Source organism: Drosophila sechellia, chromosome 2L, assembly GCF_004382195.2.
Source record: "Drosophila sechellia strain sech25 chromosome 2L, ASM438219v1, whole genome shotgun sequence".
NCBI lineage: Eukaryota > Metazoa > Arthropoda > Insecta > Diptera > Drosophilidae > Drosophila > Drosophila sechellia.
This window is the reverse complement of record NC_045949.1, coordinates 14,478,670-14,492,422: the sequence shown is the minus strand read 5'-3', so window position 1 is coordinate 14,492,422 and position 13,753 is coordinate 14,478,670. Positions and strand designations below refer to the sequence as shown.

The window sequence follows — 13,753 nt, the reverse complement described above, 5'->3', positions numbered from 1 at the left end:
GTTTCATCTCATTTTCCTTTCAGGTAACTTTCGTAAAACACTCACTTTTATAAACGAGCCCCAGCCATCTTTTGGTTCAATGCTTTTTCAGCCATTTCTGGTTAGCCTTCGTTCACTCGATTTCCACCTGAGTGTCTTGAAAAGCAAAGCGTAGCTCATTACGCAGTCTATTTGCAATATGCTTAAGTAACCAGACTCCCAATCCCCAGTTTCCCGGGCATCCAGTTCCGCTGCACCAGCAACTCCCACCGCCGCCGACCCACCCACAACTCCACAGAGTGCATTGTAGTGCCACTTGGTGGTCCTGGGCCCTCTTTTGCGTCCTGGGGCGGCCCGACGCTGATGTTTTGCGAGTGCTGCGGTGAAAATTAAAATTACTTTGGTTACGTCAAATAATGTTGCCTGCGGCGCTGTCCAGGACTCAAAACATAAAGCGATGGCAAAGAAGAACGGGTTGCCCAGAGGAGCGACGCAAAAAGGATGCCAAAGCCAGCATCTTCACCGGCAAAAGGCAACAATTTATAGTGGCCACCGAAGAAGGTATAGTGATAAATTTGACATGGCCAGCGCACAGACCCAAAAGGCAGCTGCGAAGAATGTAGTTGTGGAAGGCAGCAAGTGCTGCATTCCATCCCAACGTTCTCTTCATCAATTTTAATTATGCCCAAGACGGAACAATGGCCGCATTCTAGCGATGATATGGTTGGCAAGTACAAAATTGGAGAGTAAAGTACTTTACTTATTTATATATTAACTAGCATTTAAACATAAAACAGATGGATCCACCCTTCTTTCTCCTGGGAAACTCCTTGATGATTTATATAATAGTATCGATATATATAAGTTAAAGTTATGCGCCCTCAATTGTAATAAAATAATCCACTTTAATCTTAGCTTAATTCTCAACTACTACGCCAACTCGTATTGCAATCATGCTGGCGTTTACCTCCTTTCAAATCAAAGGGAAAATTTTTATAACGAGCTGAGTTTGTGAAAGTACACAGAGGAAGGGAGAGACACAAACTACTTGCATGCAATATTTTATGGTAATTTTATGCAATAAACGTTGAAATGTTTGTCATCAATTTTCTTAACTCATATTTCATGTGCAACCCACCCACAAATTCTCCCACTTGCCCCACTTAGTCAACAGAGTCCTGCACTTTCTTCGCGCGGTTGGATGGAATTGAACGCCAGATGAAAGGAGCGGGTAAGCCGCCTGAAAACTATAATTTCAAACACTTTTTATTTTAGCCGTTGTCTTCGCTAAGCGCCCCCCTTTTCCACCCAATATACCACCTTTTTCATCCAACTCCGTCTCCATCCAAATGATTTTACGGCAGACGCAAAGTGCATCTCTCTGAAAAACAGGGTAGTAATATAATTGGCACTCCAGTTAAATATGGTATTCAAAAATAAATTTTAATGCTTTTTATAATTGCGTTGTATGTCCTGTTTATACCTTCGATCTCATCTTTAAAAGGGGAGGTACTGTTAAAATATTTTAATGAACACCCAGTATGAGGCATCTCTATTCTGGGGTATCTTGTATTGGGGATGGTTCGGCCAGAGTTCGAGTGGTGGAGCTATGCACTCTCCGTTCTCTGATGCCGGCCAATTTTTATTCGCTTCTCTTGGTTTTACCCTCACCTAATGTGATTTTCTGCGAATAAAAACGATAAATCTATGGGTAGTCCGATGATGATGATGACTACGGGAGGTGCGGCTGTGCTTGGCAGGGAAAGCGGTTTCGTTTTCATTCTTTCGTAGATATTTCGCTGCCTTCACTAACGAGGCAGTTAAAACGAATCTACGCCAATTTCTGAATTGCTTCGAACTGCAGCTAGAAATTGCAACCCATTAAATGCACATTTCCGTTTGTGAACGAATTTCCTGCTTTCCATTTCGAGTTAGCAAAATTTTTATTTGTATTATGTTGTTTTCCCCTTTCATGCTTTTCAATTATAACCTCCAACATAAAAGTGTTTAGCTAGATACCAATGTTATTTCGCTGTAAATGGTGAACAATGTAAACAATAATAACACGAAAGAAAATTAGCTTCAGCAACCCGAAGATTATATACCCTCACAGTATTTATAAATTAAAAAAAAACACCGATGTCTGGAGTGAAAACCCAGAAAATGTTATATCTTTTTTATCATTGTAAATATATATACTTTATATGACCAAAACTGTCCTCTTTACTGCGATGCCGTTTTTAATGCAATTCATAACTGCTTAACGTGTCACTTCTTTACACTTTCTGTAATACGATTTAAGAATTTTAATATTATTTTTGATACGAGTACCCGCCTGATAAGCTGGATTATAAAGCCGAGCCTCAGAATTAATCGTCAAGCACTCGCGCAATGCACACCGCAGTAATCGGAGTTCCAGCATTCGTTGGAATTATTCTGATGTTCCAGCTTCTACACCCCGGATGCAGTCAATTTCTCGACCCAGCCTGCGGAATTCGAACACAATCGAGGACTGCGCATCGCATAATCAATGGCCATACAGCTAAATATAACTCGAGCCCCTGGATGGTTTTTCTGCACTCGACTACAGACATGTTTGTGTGCGGTGGATCTCTCATTACGAACAGTGCGTATTCATTGGACTCTAATTCATTGTCATTGTCATTGGTTGTAAATTTCTAAGAACTGTATTTAATCTTGGCACCTTTCAATAGAACTAGTACTAACTGCAGCTCATTGCTTCATTGCAAATCAGCATTTGTAAGTAGCAATAAAAACAATACAGATAGACTTTCAAGCACTCAAATGCATACCCTAATAGAGTAGCCAGGCTGGGGGAGTATGAAAGAACGAGGAGTGAAGAATGCATCGGATATTACTGCAATTTTCGAGAGGAGCACATGGTAGATGCGGGCTTCAAGCACAAGTTGTATGATCCCAATACACATGCTAACGACATTGCCATTCTGCGGTTGGCCAAGAGTGTCGTGTACAGAGGTAGCAACCTCGGTTTTTGGGAATAAAATCATTTTATATAACATTATTTTCGTAGACAACATCAGGCCCATTTGCGTTGTGTGGGATCATAAGTGGAGGCAGTATATAGACAAAATCGATTTGCTAACTGCTACTGGATGGGGAAAGACCGAAATGGAAAGTGACAGTGATGCTCTTCAGACGCTGGACATTCGTCGCCAGCCACCAGAGGTGTGTGCTAGGTTCATCGGCCAGACCATCGCTGGTAACCAATTCTGCGCAGGAAACTGGGACAGTAATCTCTGCAATGGCGATTCCGGTGGTCCATTGGGAGCAATGATAACGCATAAAAACACACAGCGCTTTCTCCAAATCGGTATAGCCAGCTATACGAACAGAAATTGCCAAAAGGCAAGTGTTTTCACTGACGTTCTGAGCAATGCCGAATTTATCCTTCGAGTGTGGAGGATGTACGGCAAGGGTCAAAGGTTACCGATCCCAAAGAGACCCACACCGACCACCCGTCCACCTACATGGTGGCATACTCCAAAACAGACTTTCCAAGACTACGATTACGACACCAATCATGGATCGCATTGGGATTGGAACTACAGTCCCGAGTGGTATCCTGGAGGCTACTTTTATATTTCAACCTGGTAAAAGTTGTTAGAATATTTTAAGTACATTTATATAAATAAAACATACATACATATTAATTAAAAGTTAATATAAACAAGAAATGGTCACTTAATCACAATTATCTTGCGAATTGCTCGAATTACTATGAAAATTTACATATACATACATACAAATTTCCGGGAATCCATTCTTGATAAGCCCATTGGCGACGTTATAAAGCAGAGATCTTCGATCGATCACCCGACATTCGCGCAATTAAGACCGCAGTTATGAAGTTCCTAGCATTAGCCATTGTGGCTATGCTATTTATTCTGCCACTTCCAGGATATTGTCAGTTTCTTGACCCGAATTGTGGAACTATAACTGAATCAAAAAGTCTACTAAGGGTCGTTAATGGCAAAATAGCGAAATATAACTCGAGTCCGTGGATGGTATTTCTTAAATCAACTGATGGTGATTTCGTGTGCGGCGGAACTTTGATCACAAACAGTTCGTACAGAAATTGTTTTGTATATATACGTTTATATTATAAAATGTCATTGCAGGACTGGTACTGACTGCAGCGCATTGCCTAAAACCGAACCAGACATTGTAAGTGACATCCATCCAATGAAAAATATTATATATCTTTTTTTCTCAGATATGCTCGTCTGGGGGAGTACATAAGAAGTGGAAAAGATGACAAATGCGTTGGAAGTTACTGCCATGTTCGAGTAAAGCACAAAGTGGACGAGGCTTTCAAGCCACGGCTATTTCACAACAAAATGTTCTGGAACGACATAGCCATTCTGCGACTAGAAAAGCCAGTGGTTTACAGAGGTGGGTTTTATGATATAACTTCAGTTTTCCACACAAAAGCCAAATCCAATTTTTTAACTTTTTGTATGCTTCACTAGATAACATTAGGCCCATCTGCATTTTGTTGAATTCTAAATGGAAGAATTATTTCGATAAAATTCCGATACTAACCGGAACTGGTTGGGGCAAGACCGAAAACGGAACAGACAGCGATGCGCTCAGGACCCTAGACATACGGCGGCAGCCACCGCAAATGTGCCGCCAGTATATCGGTGCTAATATCGTGGGAAATCAGTTCTGCGCGGGAAACTCGAACAGTAATCTGTGCAATGGCGATTCCGGTGGTCCTCTAGGTGCCTTAATTCCCTTTAAGAACTCGAAACGCTACGTCCAAATCGGCATTGCCAGCTTCACAAACCTACAGTGCAAATATGTAAGTGTGTACACGGACGTTATCAGCCACATCGGCTTTATTCTCAAGGTTTGGCGTAACTTCGGCAACGGTCAGAAAAAGACAGTTTCAAATAGACCTCAGGTCAGACCTTCAACGCGACCGCCAACTAGACCACCAACCCGACCGCCAACAAGACCACCAACCCGACCGCCAACTAGACCACCAACCCAACCGCCAACTAGACCACCAACTCGTGCGCCGAGTCCGACGAGTCCGCCGAGTCCACCGAGTCCACCGATTCCACCGATTCCACCGAGTCCACCGATTCCACCGAGTCTACCGATTCCACCGAGTCCACCTATTATCATCCCACCAGCACCGAATCCTCCTTCCAAGCCACCTGTCATACCCCCGATTCCGGAACCTAACTTTATAGATCCCATGCCAGGACATTGGGACACCAATTATGATTCGGTTTGGGACTCCCATGAAGGTCATTACGGGAAAGTGGACTATGACTGGTATAATGATTATAGCCCAGAGGGCGATTCGCACGAGTATTTTTATAGACATAGATATCCAGGAAACTTTCCAATGATTCTTTAGCTGAAAGCGTATATGTTCGATAAATAAAATATTTAAATCAATGCTAAGAAGTACAGAAATATATGTGTCAGCTTTACATGCAATGCCATAGACAAAATTATTTTTGTTCCAGCTAAGCTTTTGTTTTCCATGGGGGTTCGTGTGAAGGGGCTGGCAAAAAGCAAAGCAAAAGCATTGCCAACTAATTAAACTGATGAGAGACAAAGCCTCATGTGAAACAGTAACAAGCAGTAACAAAATAGCAGCAAATACTGCCTATCTGTCAGCAATCCACCCTGTACACTTCTGCCTATTCCCCGAGCTCAGACTGATGTATGCAAACAACGGGCAGGAGTGAATCTACATCAGTATCTGTCTTGTTCGAAATACCCTTACCAGTCTGCAGATACATCCGTTTAAGTATCTGTGGGGGCTCCATAACGTTTTGCGTACCTTGTTGACAAAATGAAATCCAGAAATGTGCGCAACATCTTGGTAAATTTACAATTTTGCTAATTATATATATATTTCACATATTTTTTAAGTAACCTCATTTACTTCACTGAAGGGCATTCTTAATTTGTGTTGCGAAGGCCAGAATTTCTTTCAGGTTTTGTGTACTTTTTTGCACTGTTGTTACGGCACATTTAAACAATTGAACACACTCGTATCCGTATGATGGTCAGACCATGTGGCCATGTGTATGCGTGGCATTCGACCCCCCAAAAGCGAACTGTTGTCATGGCATTTGCACAATTTCCCACAATGAAAAATAAATAGGTGCTGGATTCATTAGGATTACAAGAGTTTGCAGTCGACAATTGTCGGAAAAAGCGGAGACATCTCATGTGAATGTGTAGAAATATAAAAACAGATAACAGTCAATTCGATTTTTTAATTGATGATTCCGGCTGTGAGCTAAACTGCCTCTAGCAATCAATGGATTGACGTGTTCAAAGAAATGTAATGAATATTTTTACTGCCTGCAAAAATTCAAAAACCCCTCAAAAGTTGTAAACAGGCTTTCAACATTTTAAAAAAATTTAATAATCTGACAAGGATATTAATTTTGTTTTTAGCCGATGGGTCTTAATAAATAAATATTCGTGGTATATAAATAAACATTAAATTAACAGAGCAGAAATCTTCTACACTACACGGAAATATGGTATATTGTAAAATTTCCTTTGTGTGAAACTTTAATGTTATCTACCCTATTTGATTTCAGTGCACCATAATATATTGTTTATATATTTATCGCACTGATATGCCGACTTTCGTTTCATATTTACCTCTGAATTTAGGGACATAGCTTACGCTGCGTCGCCTGCTAATTTCAATGTAGACTCTAATTTCATTGGTGAAATTCCCTTCTCTGGTAAATGTTTGCTCAACAACTGGCAGTACAGTTCCCAGCACTGCTGCAATTTCTGCATTCAAAATTTTGAGCAAATAGAGTTCCAGAATGCATGTGCATGCGTATTGTTTGGACAGAAGCAGCAGGATGTGTCGGTCGTAGGGTGCATGAGGTGGTGTTGGAGTCTCTACCAAAATATTTAGCTAATTTATAAATTGCACATACTGTCCCTTTTCATCGACGCGTACACATATGCCCATTTTATGTTGAGGTTTTCGACCAACAAAGGCATGTGAAGCACAAGTGCTGGTCAAACAGCAGTCAATTTAATTGACAATATATGCCTGCTTTATAAAATTAAAAGCCCGAAAACAACTGAAAGGAAATTTCCCTTCATTATCGTAGGAAAATAAACAAATATCTTTTTTCTTTTAATGCTTAATTTTTTAATGAACTAATAGGCACTTATTTTCTACGGAGCTTGTAGCACACATTCAATCGTTTCTTTATTAAATGTTATACACAATATCCGGTATCATATCGCTTCAGGACGGTTACATACTTGTGTCCATAAATGTGTATACATATTGCATAACTGCAAACATAATTCATTTTAAAAATCGATTTACCCGCTGGGTTCTGTGTCCAGTGTCCTGTGACGCAGACGTCGTCGCTGCAGTTTATGAGTTTATTGTTTACGCTGCTTTCAACCATAAATATTTGCAAAGTGCTTGTAAAAAACAAAAGGTGGCAAGAAAACGGGGCACCCAGAGTGGGTGAGTTTGAGCATCGGACAGACAGTGTTGATGATGGCCAAGAACGCTGGGTAGCGGAAGCGAGGGAAAGCCAATAACTTTGTTAAACGCCATCGAGTCGAGCGGCTTTTGTTGTTACTCTGCTGGGGTCGGAGTTCGCACAGAACTTAACTTTTAGTTTGCATGTTTCAGCCATAAATGGAGCTGAAGGAAATTGAAGTGTCCATTGTCCTGCTGGGAATGGGATTAGCCAGCTCCACCACTATAAGCTCGCAGAAAACAAGCCAGCCAAATCTATAATTGCCCCCAAACAATCGTCAATCAAATTGGGATCCTTCCATTGACTCCTGCTCCCGTCTGTCCTGGCTTCCTTCCGTGTTAGCGCACCCAAGCTATAAAATTTAATTTATTTGTCTCTAATAATTTCCCACGGCGACTGTTTGTTCTGCAAGTGTTGGCCAGCTTGTCGAAGGGCGCAGAGTATGTACGATATCTACAGGAGTGTATCCTTTGTAGTAACTATGTTAGTATATTGTTTTAAAAAAATATTTATGAAAATTTAAAAGCCCTCTCTCCTTTTAATTATAATTCTTAGATATGAAGTATAAGAGATAAATTTATTATATCACAACATAGTTATAGGCGCTTAAAAGCTTGGTCATTTTTTTATTAAACATAAATTTGTATTGCTTTAATGCAAATTTTTTAAAATAAGGGTACCCACACTGCGGTGTTTAAGTATCTGCCCAAAGCGCACACTTGTTGTACCGATTTCTCCAGACTTCAGCCGAGCAAATCTGAAGCAACAAGGAGCTTGAATAGGACCACACACTCGCTCCAAGACCCTCTCTGTTGGCCAAACTCATAACTTCATTTGGCTTGCGTGCCAATTTGAATCGAATCGGAGGTGGCTTGAGTGGGAGCAGCTAAGGGGAATGCTCGTAAAGCTGCTGCTTTCCCACTTAAGCGCAATTGGTGGCCATAAAAGCCACCGCGCTTGGCTTGAAGGGATGGTCAACAAAGCAGGGAAGGGCCACGGATAATAAATAATTAGATCGTTTCGACCACAAATTGAAACTAAATGGGGCTAATAATAGGCAAACCCTTAACTGCAGTTATATGCATTTTTTCCATGAATTGCTAGTGTACACTCAAGCGCAATTATCGCCGTTTAGCTTTCGCTTAGCTATAATTTTTACATAATTAAACATATTTTATTTATTTCACAATAAAGTTGGAACTGGATTTCCAATTTCTATTTCTTTTTTTTTACTGCTACATCATTTTATGTATTTATTTTTCTGAGTGCTGGAGGCGTAGTTGCTGTGGCAACGGAAATTTCAAGCCAAACAATTGACTTATCATTTGACTGGCGGAGCAGCCAATCCCCTGGAAGCGATTGAAGGGGACAATGGCGGAATTCCACGCAATCGGCTTATTCTGTTGACATTGCTGCGGTTTGTTGCCACTCCCAGGACCTTTCCCTTTGACCACCTGCCAACAACAATCACCCAAAGCCAACAACAATCACCGAGCATATCTTCCCAATGCGAAACAAAGAAGAGCTCGTCGGAAAATCAACAATGTTGACAGACATATTTTCGTGCTTGGTCGAGGCACGTAGGTAGCAAGTTTATTGCAATTAAAAAATGCTTTTAAAATAGAAATTTATAATCTTCTTTCACTTATCCTAATCAGCCAAGAAGAAAATTCACTTTAAATTGGTTAGCTAACTCGTTAACCTTTTGCTACTACACTAGATAAAAGAAATTGATCAATTCATTTAAATTTGCATATTCTTTCGTTTTCGCCATTTTACTTTTTGTTACTAGGGATTTTTCTGTCTATACTTTTTTGAAGTACACGTGGAAAGAAGCCACATTGGCCGAGATAAAAATTCAATTAAGCCCGTCCCAAGCCCACTAAAAACAACTGGCACGAACACCTTTGTCAACTAATTACATGTCGGCAACCCGATGGCCGACGAAAGGTTAAAGTAATTTGCAGGGGACCGTTCTTTGGCTTTTAATTGGAAAAATACGTTTTCGCATTGAGTGACAAAGGTGTGATTTATTATAATCAATGGCTGTTTGCTTCATCACTCCTTTTGGCCTTTTTCAAACTCCTTTTGAAACCCTTTCTGCTCTTGATTTTCTTATGTTTTGCTTTTTGTTGTCTGCAAACTTTTGTATTTTAGATTGCTTCCAAAAAGATTTTTCTTGCCAGACAAATCGAAATGAAATGTGTTTGTCTATGCTAAACGACGTTTGCCTAAAGGACTTTAAAATTTAATTAAATTATATAAAAAGCATAAACAGTTAACAAAATGAGATTAATTTCAATCTTTCTCAATAACCACCACCTTGTTAAGTGCAACAGTGACGAATAATCAGTAATCAAACAGGAAATTAACTTATTGAACACCTGCCAAACGAATACAATTCTCGGAATGTTCCATCAATTTTGATGGTGATTAAAATTTAATTAAAAAGTCTAGAAATAACACCAATGGATGGAATTAAAATAAACAGGAAGGATAACGAAAAAATTATCAAGTAAAAAAATCTTAAGGGAAATCAGAACTCTCAGATTGCCACTTTGATATCAGAATATGAATAGAGAGTATGATCGAAAACTTAAAATTATTAACTTCGTGTTATTTTAGGGAATAAATGGAATAGTTAACAATAAATTGTAAAATTCAAAATAGTTTAATCAATAAGCCTTGACGTGGTGTATATTTTTGTAATTTAACAATCTTTGGTTAATCTTTGGTTTCTATTTGGTGAAATATTTATGTATTTATTTATTTACATATAAAATAGCATAACTCATTGATTGGAATTAGTTGTATCTTCACCACACTTCCTAATAAGGACCTAATGTGAAGGCCATAATGTGAACGATCATTGAGAGATTATAACATATTTCCATAAAATTATCAGTTCGGTCTTACCAGCTTATTTGATGTTATTGCCAGGGCATTATGAAAAATTCCCTGTGTGTTCGATGCCTAAGTGGCCTCAGGTGCGTGTGTTTTAAGCCACTTTATGCTGCTGTGCACGTAATTAGTTAACAAGTTGCATAAGTCCTCAGACCTAAGCCGTTTAAGTAGCCATGGAGCGTTGATGTTTTCGTCCTCCTTTCGGGTTTTCGTTCTTATGCCACTTATAGTCGGCTTTGTCCACTTGTAGCTAACGTACACGTTCGTATAAACGTGTATACGGCTATCTACACGGATAAAAATTACTGACTTCCTTATAAGGTTTTATGATAAAAGAAAAATAGGCATAGGTCCAACCTAAGACTAACTATGAGTAATTATTTCTATTTAAAATTTAATTAATTGCCTTGCTTTTATAATTCCTTATAGTTTACTAGTGTATTTAAACATACGAAATTAAGTGGAATTTTAAACCAATTTGGGTCGACTTATACTTGTAAGTACCCCAATTGCTCTAAACCGAAACGCATGTGTTGTTCCCTTCGAAGGAAACTATTTTTCCTGTGCATCAGTACGTTTGAGTTGGCAAGGACATTTTATGCAGCTAATGATGTATTCATTTTCTATGTGCAGCTCATGCTCCTCCCCAGTGTGTCTTTTCAGGCTTTCAATTGCCGGCAAATGAAGCTCCTTGTGGGGCTGTCAGAGCGTTCTGTGTGCTTAGTGCACTGGAAAGATACTTGAATTCGTATGAGCAAATAATGCGATTTGCTTAATGAGCTTGCCAGGACACAAAAAAAAGCACACAACACATACCCACACCGATAAGTAGGCAATTCGGTCAGCGAATTTCAACCTTGAACTCAATCTGTGAGCCGTAGTTAATTCCGGTAAATATATTCACAAATTCCGGCTGGCTCGGGCCGATTCTTTGGCCCTTCGCTCCCAGGAGAACTATAAATAACCCTTTCGATAACAAACATTGCGATGTGTTGATAATAAAGGGTTGATTTATTTCTATGCTATGTTGTGATTTATGACCTTTAATGGCCGGCGATGGAAAAGCTTGTGATGCGAACGCCGTCGTTGTTGAACAATAAAGGGGGAAGGAATTCGACAATGAAAATTTAACATTTAACATTGGGCAGCTGCAAAAAATGTGAAATAAAAAACAAAGTGAGAAAAGGAAGCAATAAATGCGGAAATTGTGGTGACTGGTGTGCCTTGAAGTTAATCAGTGAAAAGACATCATACTAAAATGAAATAATATCCAACGAATTATTATTGTGTTTATTTAATTGCGAGGCTTATCTTTTCTTGCCATTCTTTCTAATTTATATAGGAAAAATGAATTCATTTTATTAAATATTTAGTGATTCTAAGATATTAGCAACGGTGCTAATGATTATGTTCAATGATCAACTGCAATCCATTATACTGATATATATATATATATATATATATATATTCTCGGAATAAACAGCCTGATAAGCCCGATTGTCGAGCTTATTAAAAAGAAATGCACTACCGATTGATCCGCAGTAGCGTAATGGATTCAGTTGTAATTGGAATCTCAGCACTGCTGTTTCTGCTCCCCATTCCGGGATCATCGCAATATCTCGACGGAAGGTGCGGACTTCTGTCGAATGGGAAGATTGCGAATAATATCTCGAGTCCGTGGATGGCTTATCTGCATACTTCGGAATTGCTATACGTGTGCGGCGGAACTGTGATAACTGAAAGTTCGTCAAAGCAATCTACTTCCTCGAAGTCAGATACATATTCTTTAACATTACAGAACTAATTCTGACTGCAGCGCATTGCACAAGGGCCAACGAACAATTGCACGTGATTTATTATATAAATATATAAATTTCTTATAATATATATGCTTACAGAGTAGCTCATGTTGGAGAGTTTATAGGAACGGAAGATGCTAATGACACGATGTTATCAGAGCACCAAGTAAGCCAAACCTTTATACATCCCTTATACAACACGACTACAAACGCCAATGACATAGCTATTCTCGGCTTGGCTACAGATATTGTGTTCTCAAGTGAGTTTATTTATTGCATTTCCTTTCTTTTTAATCTATTAAGAATCCGAAGTATATTGCATTTGCTTAATTCGAATTGGTTCTCTTCGTAGAAGCCATTAGGCCTATTTGCATAGTGTGGTGGACCATTTGGAGAAACTATATCGACAACATCCAGGTGCTAAGCGGTGCACAATGGGGTCTACCCAATTATCAAAATGAAAGCGATGCATTTAGAATAACCGAGATCAGACGTCAACCAGCAAATATGTGTTCTACCCAAAACGGCTCTGAAATTTCGAGCAGTCAGTTTTGCGCTGGGGACTCGGATTCCAAACTGTGCAACGTAGACTTTAGCAGTCCTCTGGGAGCCATTATATCCTTTAAGAACTTTCCGCGCTATGTTTTAATCGGCATTGCAACCACTAACCAAAAGTGCAAAAGGGCAAGCATTTATACGGATGTTCTGAGTCACACCGATTTTATCCTTTCAGTATGGCGACAGTACCACAAAAGTGAAAGATCTCCCAAAACTTGGGATTTGCAAAATAATTTCGATGTGGAAAATACCACATTGAATGCTAATTCATAAGATTAATATTATTTTGTTAAGCTTTTGCGGCGTATTAAGTATTAATAAAACAGTACAATCACTACAATCACTGAACTATGAGATTTAAAATGTGGTTCTTACTTTAAGAATTTTAAAATAATTCAAAATTACTTTTAAAAGCAAAAAATATCCTTGAAAATGCCGCAACCTTCTTACCGTTAACCTGCATAAATGAAAGCGTCCATTTTGACGGAGGTGGTACTGCGAAAAAAAGGAAAGCCTTCGAAACTTCCGGAAAATCCCGATTTTGTTTGAACAATTAAAATGCCTGAATAGCCGAGTTGCCCGCCCTCATGCCAACCGACAGCACATTAACTACAAATTACATTCACATTAGTGTTTCGGAATTTTGCAGCCTGCCCATCCGGTCGGTTCCTTGGTCCTTGGTCCGTGTGCCGTGTTCCTTCTTCCTGGTTCCTCGATTCGTCCGGCTTGTGCTCGTCCTCTTGTGCTTTTCATTTCGTTGCCTTGCTTTTTTTCACCAAACACCTAATAAATCAAAGCGGACTCGTGAGAGACCCCAGGAGTATGCTTGTTAAATGCTCGTAATATATTAGCTGCCGCCTCCCGGACCGCAAAGCCCGGCCCCGCCCCCTGAACAACCGCCAACTGAACCGAACCCCCACCCACCTGCCAGACACTGGGGGTCCCCGACTCCAGACCCTTGATTATTGG

The 13,753-nt window shown here is 39.6% G+C and overlaps 3 protein-coding genes across 5 annotated transcripts; all 3 read left to right on the top strand.

Moving 5' to 3' along the window:
- Positions 1 to 2,368: 2,368 nt before the first annotated feature.
- On the top strand, positions 2,369 to 3,697 carry LOC6611308 (cathepsin G). 2 transcript variants are annotated; one of them, XM_002035819.2, is made up of 4 exons: positions 2,369 to 2,605; positions 2,694 to 2,739; positions 2,801 to 2,976; positions 3,032 to 3,697. In XM_002035819.2, the coding sequence occupies exons 1-4, from the start codon at positions 2,371 to 2,373 to the stop codon at positions 3,613 to 3,615; spliced, it is 1,041 nt and encodes a 346-aa protein (XP_002035855.1). In that variant the 5' UTR covers positions 2,369 to 2,370; the 3' UTR covers positions 3,616 to 3,697. The 2 variants fall into 2 exon arrangements, with proteins under 2 accessions (XP_002035855.1, XP_032583275.1); XM_032727384.1 differs by lacking the exon at positions 2,694 to 2,739 and having other exon boundaries at positions 2,806 to 2,976.
- A 143-nt stretch (positions 3,698 to 3,840) lies between these two features.
- LOC6611307 (serine protease grass) lies at positions 3,841 to 5,451 on the top strand. Its single transcript, XM_032727383.1, has 4 exons — positions 3,841 to 4,083; positions 4,140 to 4,185; positions 4,235 to 4,413; positions 4,491 to 5,451. Exons 1-4 carry the CDS (start codon positions 3,864 to 3,866, stop codon positions 5,390 to 5,392), a joined length of 1,347 nt encoding a protein of 448 aa, XP_032583274.1. The 5' UTR covers positions 3,841 to 3,863; the 3' UTR covers positions 5,393 to 5,451.
- A 6,508-nt stretch (positions 5,452 to 11,959) lies between these two features.
- LOC6611306 (CLIP domain-containing serine protease 2) lies at positions 11,960 to 13,138 on the top strand. Of its 2 annotated transcripts, XM_032727365.1 has the most exons (4): positions 11,960 to 12,169; positions 12,226 to 12,271; positions 12,326 to 12,486; positions 12,579 to 13,138. In XM_032727365.1, exons 1-4 carry the CDS (start codon positions 11,977 to 11,979, stop codon positions 13,055 to 13,057), a joined length of 879 nt encoding a protein of 292 aa, XP_032583256.1. In that variant the 5' UTR covers positions 11,960 to 11,976; the 3' UTR covers positions 13,058 to 13,138. The 2 variants fall into 2 exon arrangements, with proteins under 2 accessions (XP_032583256.1, XP_032583257.1); XM_032727366.1 differs by lacking the exon at positions 12,579 to 13,138 and having other exon boundaries at positions 12,331 to 12,455.
- The last annotated feature ends 615 nt before the right edge of the window (positions 13,139 to 13,753 follow it).

Bases quoted from the DNA above. Each gene is read 5' to 3' on its own strand.
- LOC6611307 (XM_032727383.1), top strand. From the start codon at position 3,864: ATGAAGTTCCTAGCATTAGCCATTGTGGCTATGCTATTTATTCTGCCA. The intron at 4,084-4,139 runs GTTCGTACAGAA...ATGTCATTGCAG, and splicing joins CGGAACTTTGATCACAAACA to GACTGGTACTGACTGCAGCG. The intron at 4,414-4,490 runs GTGGGTTTTATG...ATGCTTCACTAG, and splicing joins AAAGCCAGTGGTTTACAGAG to ATAACATTAGGCCCATCTGC.
- LOC6611308 (XM_002035819.2), top strand. From the start codon at position 2,371: ATGCACACCGCAGTAATCGGAGTTCCAGCATTCGTTGGAATTATTCTG. The intron at 2,606-2,693 runs GTGCGTATTCAT...ACCTTTCAATAG, and splicing joins TGGATCTCTCATTACGAACA to AACTAGTACTAACTGCAGCT. The intron at 2,740-2,800 runs GTAAGTAGCAAT...ATACCCTAATAG, and splicing joins TTCATTGCAAATCAGCATTT to AGTAGCCAGGCTGGGGGAGT.
- LOC6611306 (XM_032727365.1), top strand. From the start codon at position 11,977: ATGGATTCAGTTGTAATTGGAATCTCAGCACTGCTGTTTCTGCTCCCC. The intron at 12,272-12,325 runs GCACGTGATTTA...ATATGCTTACAG, and splicing joins ACAAGGGCCAACGAACAATT to AGTAGCTCATGTTGGAGAGT. The intron at 12,487-12,578 runs GTGAGTTTATTT...TTCTCTTCGTAG, and splicing joins TACAGATATTGTGTTCTCAA to AAGCCATTAGGCCTATTTGC.